Source organism: Lepisma saccharinum, chromosome 14 (assembly GCF_977018435.1).
Source record: "Lepisma saccharinum chromosome 14, izLepSacc3.1, whole genome shotgun sequence".
NCBI lineage: Eukaryota > Metazoa > Arthropoda > Insecta > Zygentoma > Lepismatidae > Lepisma > Lepisma saccharinum.
The window spans coordinates 12706668-12721186 of record NC_139242.1 but is presented as its reverse complement, the minus strand read 5'-3'; the positions used below and the strand labels follow the sequence as shown (position 1 = coordinate 12721186).

Sequence of the window (14519 nt, the reverse complement as noted above, 5' to 3'; positions counted from 1 at the left end):
CTTTTTGGCGCTCTGGGGTTCTTTCCAGCTTTCAGGATAGCACATAATATTTTTGAGGTTTTTCAGAGATCTGGGAATTGTCCTGTTATCAGTATTGCGTTAAAGAGTTTGGTGATGAGTACCAGCGTTCTTCTTGGCATTTTCTTTAACATCTCCGTTGATATTTTGACCAGGCCTGGTGCTTTGCCATTGGATACTTTCTTCAGCACCATGTGGATTTCCCTAGGTTTGGTGAGTTGTGGTCGGAGGGCTGTACAGTAACGTATCTGTTTCTTCTTCAGTAGTTCGAGTGAAGTTCTGGTCTTGAGGTTCTTGGCGTGGCGTGAAATGACCTTCCCAGTGGATTGCCATTAGGTTGGCCTGTTCTTAAGGGTCGAAGATGAGTTGGTTGCCGTCCTCCAAAACCGTTGTCGTTGATGTTCTAGTGTATCCTTTGACTATCTTCCGGAAGTCTCTGTGTGTCGGCGGTTTATCTTGGAATGTTTTCTCCCACCGATCCGTAGCCATTCTTTGTAGGTGGTCTCTGACTTTCGTTGTTAGGTCCTTCCAGAGCGTCTTACATCTGGGGATGTGAGTTTCTTGCCATTTCTTCCGGCGGGCAGTGTGGGTTCTTGCATTATCGTTCCTAATACAAGCACTGTACTACTGGAACAGATATATGGGGCGACAGTAAAATCGACTCTGTTGTATGGGGCCGAAATCTGGGGGAGGGGGCGGTCGAATAGTTAATCGGATACAAGGGCGTTTCTGTATCAACTCCTAGCCGTAAGCCAGAGTACGAGATACGGGGAAATATAAGGAAGAAGTCGAGGCGAAAATGAGATATTTTAAATACTGGGTAGAACTGAGGCGGGAGGACGGAACCATGTTCAAGGAGCGATGCCTGCAAGACCAAATTGAGAAGGGGGAAACTGGACCATGGGGATTAAATCTGGGTTATATAGAATAGAGATAGGGAACTATGGGAGGAAGATTGAGGTCAGCGGGGTGAAGCGGAGCTGCTACAAATCATTAAGGATAGGCTCGTGGATATCAGTAAGCAGAAGATAATGGCAGAATGCAGCGAGAAGATGGTGCTCATCGCAGCACAGAGCCCGGGGCTGGTCGTCGGCTGAGGTAGACAGGACTACATTAATTTTTGCTCAATGATAGAAAGAAGTGAACTAGCCTCGTTCCTGATGGGTGGATGGAGGCAGAACAGGCTGAGGGGGCAATCTGCGCATTATGTGGCGAGGATGAGACGAGAGAGCACATTCTCGGCCAGTGTTCATGGTCAGCTCCGAACAGACAGACAGGCTGAGAATAGGGTACAAAGAACTCTGCGTGCGATAATTCAGGAAAACTGTCCAACGGAGAACGCGCAGCGTAACATCAGAGCTCTAGGCATCTATCTGAACACTATCTGGAAGGAACGAAGGAAAACTTTGTAAGCTTTAAGGGAAAATGAAGGCTATGACATGACATAGGAAGGATAGGGGGACAGCATCTGGGGCAGGAGTGACTGAGGGCTCGGATTTCAGAAATAAAAAAGATATGAATGAACATGACACCCTCACTCAACATGCCTGGACGTTCGCGTCTGATGGCTTCACGTAACCGCGTTAACGAATGCCTACAGAATTTCACATGTTGTCTACTTATAACATTCTCACCATGCACTTATACGAGTTGACGACGAATATCTGCTGCCGGAAGCTTCCTCGCCCACAAGAAGCTTATGACACCTCGCACTTCCACGGCAGACAAATTCTGCAAACGTCTCGCCATTGCATCGGCTACTACGGCAATGACGGTAAACGTAAAGTTGTCAAAACTTGCCACGCGTATATGAGACCATCTGTTGCACCTTCAGGTAAACCAATTACTTACCTCCAACTTCGTGCATTCACAGAATGCTTGTTGTAACTTTTTCTTCTGATCCATCCACGTATAAATTCGGGCTTAGTTCAGCGTCGGTCTCGGGATTATAGAAGCGAACAGCGAACTATTTTTACAGGGCAGGCAAGTATGTGGGGTTCATGCGCTGGTGTGCAAAATTTGTAAACTTCAGGGTGGGAAAACTTCTGACTGAGTGGACAGCTGCGGCCCTGGCTTAGTTTCTCCGCGATCCTTGCCAAGCGCTTATCTTCGGCTGTTTTAGAAAATCCGCAAGAATTTATTAGCAACAAATTTCCACAAATCCCTACCTGCTTGCGGGAACTTCCTCTCCTTTGCGAAGGGGCTGGCTTGTCGTCGTCCTTCCCCATGGTTCCATTGAAGCAGTCGGGAGTCATGGGAGAGCACTCCTCAGTCTGTTCGTCATCTCTGGAAAGGAAAGAGAAGACTTCAGAAAGTTCCTAACAGTACATCTACGACATCTCAGCTCCTTAAGGGAATAAGGTCTCCATTTCGGAACTAAACAAAGAGTAATGACGCTATCCTGAATTTTCATGCATAGAATGGGAAATGCTCTTTTTATCCTTATTCGGGTTTAAGAGCCTGGACGTTGCTAACCGGAGCTCAAGGCAAAGGATGACTTTTATCTAGCTCTGCGTGCGAAATTATTGAAGATTGGTGGCGAAAGGAGATTCTTTATGTATACATACATATATATATATATATATATACACACATATATATATATTTATATATATGTATATATGTTATTACATAATTAAATATATTATAAAGGAATTAAATTGTTACTTTCACATACGCGTATAGCTATTAGATACTTATAACAATGTGAGGTGCTCCCCTGTACCTTGCACCACACCATAAAGACGTATAGAGAGTGTGGAGTTAGGGCCCCACACTTCCTTGATAACGGCCGAAGGTGTGGGTGATGTGATCAGCACCACGCCATTGACCGCCTTTACCCGCCGGAGTTTCCTCCAGGTGCAACACTTTTGGCGACGCTGGGTGGGCGCCGGAGCCGCTTGAACAGGTTTAAAAAATCCCGGTTCTTCCCCGCCTGGGATCAAACCCGCTTCTTTCGCATGGTAGTCAGACGCCCTAACGACTTTTTGATTGTGAAGGAATACATTTAAGCGGTAGTATTTCCGTTTTTCACTTGTTTATCAATTTTACATGCATCAATATTTTCTAATATCTTTGTATTCTCATTGGGATAAGCACAAACATCCATATCTTACCGGGATTGAAACCCGGGACCCCTGCCGTTGTAGCACGCTGTGCTAAACACTCCGCCACAGAGGTCGACTTATTACGTATTACATAATTAAAAAGTCTGAGCTACCGCGGAAACTAATTCCTTTATCAACTGGTTAAAAATGTCAATAAACTACAGAATAGTAGAAATGCGTTTTATGAAATGCAAGTTTTGTTTAGTTTTTACTCTCTAATAATATAGATCAATTATCTTTCATATTTTAATTTATCTTGCATTATAGATTTGCTTTTATTGTGTATATATATATTGGTATTGATGTTTATCTGTTAGTGGTCTCTTGAAAGAAAATATTTCCTTATGAAACCTGTAAATGTCTGTTCTTTAATATTTTATGGAATACATTGGGCTCGTGCGAGGAATCACAAACACACACGGTGACACATAATACTATCTTTCGTTCATTTGTGTTTTCAACATTATCATTACGTGAATGGTAAAGTATAATTGAAGTCAAAACCACACGCTAATCTTTGTAGTTATAACAAAAACTCTTTCCTTGAAATTTTTTTAGGACGAGATTGTTGGTGGAGGAATCACCGTGCCCCCCGTCGGGATTTCGCACCTTGATCAAGCTTATTACGTCTGCATATAACCCATTTTGCAAGTTATTTGCATGTTTGAGATTTATAGGAGCTGTTCGAAAAAAAACCGTGGTATGATCGATTTGCTGACAACCTTTGCTTTTGAGATGATTCAAGTGGTGTCAGGTCTGGGCTTCAGAGAGACCATTCGACACTTCCTTGTCGTCCTATCCAGTGCCATGGAAACTGGCGATCAAGGTATCCTCCCACATCAGTGGCATAATGAGTCAGTGCGTCGTCCTGTCGGAAACAGGCTGGATACTCGGCCTCTGGGACAAGTAGATTGGCCAGTGCTTCAGAACCGAACATTCGCCTCTGACGAACGCACTAAATCGCATAATTGTTTTATGCCAGATGCTTTCTACGTCAGAAGTAATTCATTAATTTACAGTTCTACACTTACAATAATAATAAAGTTCGGTATTAAATAGGGCTGAGCCGATGACACGGTGAACCAATACCCATACACCGAATCCCAGCGATACTGATACCCATGATTCAAAATTGTAACAATTACAGGCTGTTAAAAATATTGATTAATATTAGAGGATATTATAAGAATCAAGTTACCAGAGTTCTGCTTTAAGGTATTAAAAAATTACATCAGAATAAAAAAAAATACCTGTTATGTAATCACAAATAAAAAAGTTTTTCCCACGTACGTAATCTTGGTACACAATCAATGGAAGCTTCGATTTTTGAATAATTTCAAGGTTAATTAGACTCCGTGAAAGTATCGTGTGGCATTTTTGCTGACACCGCGAACGATACTTTCCGATACCAATATCACTGATATCGGCCGATGCCGTTACATCGGCATCGGTATTGGCTCGACCCTAGTATTTAATGAACTGGACGAGGGAAGCAAAATTGACTTAATAATCTTTTATTGTAATATTTACCTGCTGCAATGTGGATAGATTTAAATCGCGTTAAAACAAGACTTAAGTCAGGTGATTCTTTTAAAAAAATCACTGCTTTAAATCACTTTAAATAAATAATTTATTGAATAATGTACATAAGGATTTTGTAGATATCAGAATCACTTTTGGTGAAAGTACATTAATCTCGTAATCATTTAATGGTGTTTATTAGGCTCTAAGAAAGGAAACAAAAATATATGCAATGATGGTGTGAAACTCATACGAAAGGAAATACATATAAGCACACTTAAATTTATCGTGATTTAAAATTCAATAATTTTCAAAGGCAAAAATAACAAACATTTTGTGTAGAAAAATATACAAAATACTAACCATGTTAGACCACAAATAGTATCATTATCATTAAACTGTCAAAAAACATGGCAGCTGATATTTTTCAAACTATCATTAATAAAATGCCAAAATTCAGATACAAAGACTATAAACAGTATTTAAGTTAATATTTGAAATTACAATTATAGAGTACATCCAGAATGCTTTTAATTTTCACTGGAAGAAAAGTTACTGAAATTATTATAGTTTCATTAACACACTCAACAAACATTTCTATAGTAGGTTCATATATCAGAAACAGAAAAACGTATATTTACATATATTTCTTTATTTGCTTTAATCAAACTGTTCAAATATTTTACAGGGTCATTTGCTAGAAGAAGCCTTTCTATAAAAATCACATATCTATATGTATGGTGCCAGAAACCATATAAGCAATTTTAAGCGTGTTTTATTTTAATAAAAAACGATTTAAATAAAAAATGATTTAAATTTTAAAAATCATAAAAAAATATATTTTCAATAAAAATCATGATGTTTATCCACCCTGTGAAGAATTTTGGGAAGCGGAAAGTGAGGCGCTCCCAAAGTCGGCGACAATGGACCCACAACAGGGCGGTGTAACCTTTCTTATCTGATTTCAAGGATATCAACGTACAGACGTAAAGACGGCAATTTGCATGCGCAATCACCGAAAGGCTTAAGATCAAGATTCAGTACAAAGAAACAAAATTCTGAATAAGTTATGGCATCCCAAACTAGACTTCAGTTTTCTACAAGTTAATGTCCTTAACCCGACGAACACTGAATAACAATGACAAATGCAGCGTAGTTCAAAATAAAACACGCAGTATCCAACCCCTATGTTACATTTTTGTGGCAAGGTGATCTGGAATATTCCGTGTGTGACGGAGAACGGGGAAAAAACTTTGTATCAGGAATTCGAAGAGTTAAAACAGTGGTGCAGGAATGGGGGTTACAGTACAGGAGCACATTGAACTCTACAAATACGTATTTAGGGGGATTACAGTAGTGCCTACATAAATTAATCCGAATTGTAAGTCTTGCACCCACCATTAAATAATAATTAAATTAAACTGCTGTTTAAAGCAATTTATTTTTAATACTCGTAGCATTCAATCTGAACAACCAAAATCATATATATTCTCTAACATTATTCCTCCAACTTAGGTTATAAAACTTAGGATAAAAAAGATATCAAGTTGAGATGTAGTTAAAGCCCAATTGGGTATAGGCATAGACCAATTTTGTTCTGCCTTTAGAGAGAGAGAGAGAGAGAGAGAGAGAGAGAGCGAGCGCGCGCGAGAGAGAGAGCATGTTTCCTCTCATTCTCTTTCTCTCTCTCAATTTTCCTCTCTCCTTATATTTCTCCTTTTCAATCTCCCTCCCTCCCATCTCTCACTTTCCTCTCTTTCTCTATTCGATCTCTTTCTTCCTTGAGAAGTAACACTTGCAACCAATGGCGGCGATTAAGAAGGGCAGTGCCCTCCCCCTTTTTTGCCACTTTTGCCCCTGCACTATGCTAAACCTCATGCACCAAGGGAAAGTAAACTGTCCTTGCCATCCCAATTTTTGCACCTCTTCCCCTAGTTTTGGAACCAAATCGCCGCCACTACTTGCAACAATTGAAATTTTACTATTATCTGCAATTGTTCCAAATGCACAACTAACACTTTTACTTCCTGTGGAATTATTAGAGTTCAGGATGAGCGGACAAATGTGTCTATTTTCACTAATTTCTTTACTGCTTCTCTTCGTTACGTTCCTACAACTGCGGGGTGTGCATCCACTCAACACTGTATCTGAAAACAGACACACGCAGATGGAGAACAACACAGTTAACTAACTTCCCTCTGCTTCGGTGCTAGGCATCACGGGAACTCCAAACGTCTGCACTGAGACCATCTCAGGTGGGCATAAAGAACATTCGAACCACCGGGTATAGGTTTATAGCGATTTATTATGGAAAGTGACTTTGTGTACATCTAGGTAGAAGCGCGAGACTGAGAGTAGAATAAGTTGATTGTTTCTACGGACGACCTAGTTTGATACCATAGCCTATTTGGACTAAAATTAAGCTATATTTTCATATCTTCTGGTGGATTTAGGTGTAGCAAATTGTCTAATCATGCTACGAATTCCAAAATCCTCGTACTATGATGATTACCATTCTTGAATGTCTGGCTTGGGAATATCCTACCCCCAGGATCATGTGACACTCTGTTGATTGGTTAAGAGTGTTCTTGGGATTATGTTCCAAGCAGGTGGCTAGTCTTGTTTCAGAATAGTGCCAAAGTATATAAAAAAACTGACTACTTGATTACTAGTTATTTTTGAGACACCCTGTTTTGCTTATAAATTTTAGTATTAAGAAAAGTAGATATTATTTTAATGTATCCTGTAGTATTGTTAGAACTGAGTTAAAAGTTCAAATCAGACAGTAGTATTGTGGTTTAGTAAATAAAAAGATTTTTTAGCAACTAAAATTGTTCTGTGACTCTCTCATTCTTTACATCATACACAAAAGTTTTCTCCGCAATAAGAATAACACTACATAAAGTGTTGTCAGGCAGAGGCTCATGGAATTCACATACAATTTTGATATTTGTTCTATCATCGACTACCACTTGTTTTCTTTTTGATGTGTTGATGACAAACAGTCTGTGTGCCTTGAATTCGCTGGGAGTATAGTATACATCTATGTTTCCCTCAGCCACTCTTTGTAAGCAGTGTATGCTTCATATAATTTGAGATAGTCATCTTGTGCTATGTCCAGATTATACTTTTCACGGGGGAAAATCTCATTACGTCAATTTTTCAGATAAATATTTTTAATCTTGCAATTATCAACTTTGCTAGAATCTTTTCTTTGACTGTTCTCTCTCCCAGTATGGAACAGTACAATTACAAAATCTGGCATATCATACTGTATACTACTGAAATTATTAGTAGCATCAAATTGGTAATGCCCACCAGAGGCTGGTTTTTGCACACTGATAAGTATAAAATTGGATAGGAACTTGTGGATTTTTCAGAATATTTGCTTTGTATTTGAGAGCATAATTAGTTTCGTATTCCACTAATAGTATTCTCAGCTCCATTGTCTTGATAATACACTTGGCTGCTTCAGGTGAGGTGTTGGGAAGTGCTGTACCATCTGCATTTAAGGTACTGTAACACATCAGAGCATTATTATCATTGGCTGCCTAAGAAAAGTTATTCTCAAACCACCTTTCCATACGATGTCATTGTAGTCTGAGAAGAAACCTGGCAGCAGACGCATGGGGAACAGTACGGTATGGCTTTTTGTCAAGATTTTGGTTCCTGATTCAAATCCCCCTGGCTGGTAATAGGTTGCATCTACTTTGGAAAATTTAAGTGTTCCTGTGGCAATAGAAGTTATACCTGGATAGTCTACTCTATGCACCACAGTACCATGTTTTCTGATTTCTACTTGAGGGAACAAGTGAGGCACAAAATTATCTACTAGTTTTATATTTGCACCAGAGGGAAATGCCTCACCATTCTCATTTTTTACTACTTAAAATTTGATAAACAAATCAGCTCTGTGAGGGTGTACAAAACTGTCCCCAACGTCCAAATCTATCTCAATCTCACGGTTTGGTTCATTGAGATTAGCAAAAGTACGACGATTGGGAGGGAAAGACTGCAATTCATAACATTCAATATTGTCCATGTTGATGGTTATTTTATATATTAATTTTTATGATTGCTGTTGTAGAAGCACCTGCAAAATCTAGTACTTCACCTTTTTCGTTGGTTACTACTAACTCTATGTGGTCTATACGATTGTGGGATACTGGAAAATAAATTGGTGAGGAGGGTGTGTAGATGATTGGCTCCATAAACTCATAATTTGGTTTGGAGGTTGCTATGATTCTAGTTTATTTGTGACTGCCTATGTTGCCATCAGAATTAGTAATCATTGCTTCTGCTACATTACAATGAATATTCAAAGTCTCCATGGCCAAGAATTTGCCACCTGTGTGTTTGATGGCAGGCTCAAATTTTGTGTTATTCTCAAAACCCAGTAGTTTTCCAAGTGTACCCAGATCAACTATTTCAGTTGCAGAAACCAATTCTGCTCTATGTGTAACAGAGTTTTGTGATAGTATCACTCCTCTAGGCAGATGAGCTTGTAATGTTGATATATTATACTGACCAGGAGTAATATCATTTTTTTGTCATTTCCTACTGCAACCCTATTATCAGGGGCGGCCACTCATAAGGACGATACGGACGCCGCACTGCCGTGTGTAATCACAAGTGAACAAACATTACTTTAACATTTATATATTATCTTTCACATTGTCTGAATTGCAAATATTCCGTTGCTTATAGATCGTTGGTTAGTCGGTTCTGTATTCATTCTTCCGCGACAATTGTGAAGTTTGCACGCCACCGTGCGAGGGAATACGGAACTTCGAGAGAAAGGTGGCGGGGCGCCGTCCTCCCACTTTACGAGACGTAGAGCATTCTCAGGCGCGGTCGCGAGGGGTAAGAGGCGAGGGAACTGGAGGAATAACACACGCGGGATCTCTACATGGGAGGACGGAGGGTTTGTCGTCCGAAACCCACCCCCTAGGCCAAAATGGCTCTCTCTCCGGAGAACGGTAAAGAATGAAGAGTTGCCAGAAGCAATGAAGTTAACACAAGAAGGAAAATTACCAACCGTCGAAAGAAATAATTCTGTATTCCATAGAGCAATAAACAACGCAATTTCCAATGAGGAAAGAAAATATCGGTAACTGAAAAAGTACAGACAGGTGCTTGATTTTTGTTATTTACCGGCGCTTTCTGCTACTTTTCGGTAATCACAACGATGAGGATAAGTGATAATTAAATTGATGGAAGGGCACTCACAAAGAACACCCAGGGATTCGAACCCAGGATCCATGGCTTTGTAATGCTGTATGCTAGCCACGGAAGTCTGCTAGAGCTTGGTGTTACTCACAAAATTAGATTTAATTACGTTTTGAAAAAACCCTGATAGTGTAACAAAGTTTCACAATTTCTTTTCAAGCCGACTGTTAAATAAATTAGAAACTAGTCATCTAGACTCACCAAGAGCTGTTACAGGAACCTGTGTACTACGAATTTCTGAAAATTTGACGAAATTGTCTGGCAACCCCGAGGCAATAAAATGACTGCATGGGAAGACGATAGCATTGACACTTGTTGCAAAGAGAATACTCGATTCTCTTTGCTTGTATTTTTTTTTTAGTTTTCCATGGAAAAGTGAAGCTTTTTCGGTAGTGTGCTGTAGTTGTGCGTTTGTTGCGATGAGCTATGTGGAGAACTTGTTGGTGCGAAGTTTTTCTACCAGAAGTCTGAAGAAGATTCTGGTAAGTTTGAAGTTTTTACTGTAGAGCTTGAGCTTCTGGTAACGCAGCTATCACATTTCCAGTGAGATATTTATTTTGCTGCCCTATTTCACATATCAATTAGTCATGTTGGACAGGAAATGTTTTTTGTGTAACATTTTTACTAGTAATTTTCACGTTCAATGCACGTAAATATTCGTCATTGTGCTTATCAAGCTGTGTAAAAACTAATATCCCTTCTTCTGAATTTTACCCTCTGTTAAGTTAAAAAATGCTACAACTAAATCTGTTAGAATTCTATTTCTTCTTCTTCCATCTTTCGTAATCTTCGCATTACTGTTAAATAATTATTAATTTATCATAATATGTGCAAACGTGCAAAACATTACATTCGGTAAAGACGAATATATCAATTTCTTATCATGTTGGCTGTTATATACGAAATTAATCAATTAAACTCACATTACAAGCAGAGCAAATTTGTGAACTGTCGCCCCTCCACTTTGGTTCACCACGAGCCGCCACTGCCTATTATTGTGTTCTGTGATATTGGGAATAAGATACATACTGTAGAAAGCACGTAGAGCTATAGTTTTAGGATAGATAATATCATTGTGTAAGCTGAGTTTCAATACTGAAGTCTCACTGGTAAGATGAAACACTCCCATGATGCTTTAGATGGCACAATGCTTTCTCGAAATCTTCAATTCGTGGTTTATTTATTCCCGATAAGATGGCCAGCATTGAAACACATAGGTGGCCACAATTTACATCTTCAAAACCTTGGATACGCTCGTCACTTTAATAGAGATTAGGAGCATTGAGATAACTAACTAAACCTGATGGTGGAATACCACCAAATGAATAAAAAATAAAAGCAATGTTAGCTTGTTTGTAATAACAGATCAAGTGGGCGCCTTTATTTTTGAAACTATCGAAAAATTGACTACTCCACACTCTCTTTATAGGGTTCCTTAATAGGTAGAGTATCTGACATGAAAACACCTCTGAAGTGTTTGATTCCCAGTAACTCAATTAAATTTTCTATATCAAAGTTGGAGAGTGTTTCTATTTTTTTAATATTTTCTCAAAGCATTAATACCCTTGCCTTTCTTCTTCATTGCCAGATTATGACGTTTTTGCTCTTCTAGTTCAGCTTTGTTCTTCTTTGCGTCAATAACTGTTTTTGCTATAGTAGCACTACCCCCTGCTAGACTCCCTACAGCACCTAGAGCTGCTAAAATAGCTGGAATACCGAATATGAAACCACGAGTGTGTTTCTTTTTTCTGGAACTCTGCAATCTTTTCAACTTAGGTATACTAAGAGTTAATTTCATTCCAACACCCTTACTCAAACAAGATTTTTTTCTTCTCCTGTTGTTTTTTGCTAAGGAGACTGTCTAAGGATCCTAGAGGTTTCAGATCTGAATAAGATACTTGGTATACAATACCTTTAGGTTTCATAATGATATATATATTATAGTCTCCACCCTAATTTTTGGTTTGTATTCATGACAATGGTTGTACCTAATGCTGTTATTTTTTCACCTAATGAAACATCTTTGCTGATTAGTCTTCCAAATGCTGCTTGCTCCAATTTTTGATCAGCCTCATGACGAGCACTAAGATTAGTATGAGTATTGTAGGCAATGTCATGGTCTTTACAAGCTGTATCCAAAGGATTAATTCCTCTGTCTCCTTTCTCCAGTCGTTGTTCTAGTTTAGTCCCTGGACCACAGTATTGATAACCAGGTAAGTGCATTTCGAAAGGAAGTTTGTTAATAATGTCATTAACTAAACCCTGACCCTTCCAGAATTAATAATTTTAATTAAGTATCCTATGCCTTTACTGTCATTTACAATAAAATTGGCTCGTTTAGCACTAATCATATCTACAATACCTATTTTTTCATTATGGAAGTTATTGTTGCCAGCATTTTCTTCTGCTATGACCAACAATCTATCTATGAGTTTTCTCACATCATGCACCCACACAAACTCTTTGGGTAGAGTATTGTAGTGTTTCATGCCACTACCAGTTTTGAGTTGGTTCCATATAGGTTTAATCAGATTCTTGTATTTATTCCCACTGCTAGATTTAACTCTGTTCTGACTAGCATCATTGTTTTGGTGCAGAGCATCAGACAGTATCAAAATTTCTGAGTAACTCTGGTAATCTTCATCTGTATAATCTTTGGGGTGTTTCTTAGTGATGAGTTCCCACAGTCCCACAGTGCCAGGATATCTAGACCAGCTATTTGCCTCACCCAAATTGACTTTCACATCATCCCCTTGAAATGTAACTCCAGATTTTCCAATTTTCCAGACTACTCCCCCGTTAGGCTCCATGGTTCGATACAATCCAAACACTTCATCTTTGTCAAATTTCCCAGTACTCAGGTAATCTCTTGCCAAGGGACTTAACTCATTTTTTTCTGATTCTCCTATGCCCTTAGTAGGTGGTTGTTAGAGTACTAGAGGAGTATGGATACTGGATAGTGGTGTAGGAGGAAAATCTGCATAATTTCTAGCAGCAAGAGTCACTAGCTTATTCATAACATTCTTATTTTGTTCTGTAACACCCTTAATTTCTCTACCAAGACCACTGATAGCATCAATAATTTGTTGATCCTGACGCTTGTGTTGTTCATAGTATCCTCTATTTTCAGATTTCCAGCCTTTAAATCTTTTCGCCAGATAGTCACCACATAAATTCAAATTGTCTTCAATTTTATGTTTTGTCTTTTTTGTTTAGGGGTTATTTATAACGTCACAACGTATCTTATAATGACTCAACATTTATAAAATTGTTAATTTTGTTTCTATATTTTCCATTGTTTCGTTTTTGAGTCATATCAATTGTAGCAAATCCAAAATCATCTTTGTTCCAACAAGAAGAGCAGAATTTTGAAAATTGACTGTAGTTTAAATCTTCTCCTACATAGTCATTATATACATGTTTAAGATTAGTGTGGTCCTGACGAAACAGACAAAATAGATTTGTATTATCACGAAGTAACTATTTGGGAATCTTAGTCTATGCTTAAGTATATCAAAAATAGTAAAATATTTTGGGCATTGGTTATTATATATATAGAAAAAGAGACCATACAGACCAATCTTGGCAATACTGGCATAACCTGAAGTAGGTAAAACCGGAAGTTGGAATGGTCAGAAAATTCATGAGGTCATAAAATCTGCAAGTGTAGAGGAGAGGAGAAGGAAGAAGCATACTAATATATATATATATATATATATATATATATATATATATATATATATATTGCTACAGAAACTAGTCTATGCTTAAGTATATCAAAAATAGTAAAATATTTTGGGCATTGGTTATTATATATATAGAAAAAGAGACCATACAGACCAATCTTGGCAATACTGGCATAACCTGAAGTAGGTAAAACCGGAAGTTGGAATGGTCAGAAAATTCATGAGGTCATAAAATCTGCAAGTGTAGAGGAGAGGAGAAGGAAGAAGCATACTAATATATATATCAACAGAGTCACATGACCCTGAGAGTAGAATATTCCCAAGCCAGACATTCAAGAATGTTAATCATCATAGTACGAGGATTTAGAATTCGTAGCATGATTAGCCAATTTGCTACACCTATGAATTAGCTTAATCGACCAGAAAATATGAAAATATAAAAAGTGTCACTATTTATCTTAGCGACCCCGGAAACTATGAATTCCACATTAATATCGGTAGTTTTCGATTATTTTTACATGTCCCCACAGTATTTATATCAAGATTCTAAGTCATATGCGTACCAAGTTTGGTCATCGTGAATGTCACCAATTAGCTTAGCAACTGCGAAAACTATGGATTCGACACTAATATTAGTCATTTTTGACATTTTAATTGTCACCCCCTCTCACCCCCCCCCCCCACCATCCCAACAGGTGATGAAATTAGAGTTGAAGAGCATTGGGAGTGTCACTATTAATCTTAGCGATCCCGAAAACTATGGACGAGAGTTTTGAATTACCCTGTATTTCTAATAACTGGGAACGTAAACAGCACCTTCACGTAAGTTAATTAAAAACTATTGTGTTTATATTGTATTTCATTTTCGTTACACTTTTACTTTCGAATTATAGGAATTGTCTAACAAAAGCTGTTACCATGCATTACCTAGCTTCCCTAACTTGACCTAACTCTAACA

General features: G+C 38.2%; 1 protein-coding gene across 4 annotated transcripts in view; it reads right to left on the bottom strand.

Moving 5' to 3' along the window:
- Window positions 1-14519, bottom strand: part of LOC145998684 (facilitated trehalose transporter Tret1-like) — a 142469-nt gene that overhangs the window by 59738 nt on the left and 68212 nt on the right. For all 4 annotated transcript variants that reach the window (XM_083135152.1, XM_083135150.1, XM_083135151.1 and 1 more), the window contains exon 2: window positions 2187-2304. In XM_083135152.1, coding sequence (XP_082991278.1) covers window positions 2187-2273 — 87 coding nt within the window. In that variant the 5' untranslated portion in view covers window positions 2274-2304. The remainder of the gene's footprint in view (window positions 1-2186; window positions 2305-14519) is intronic.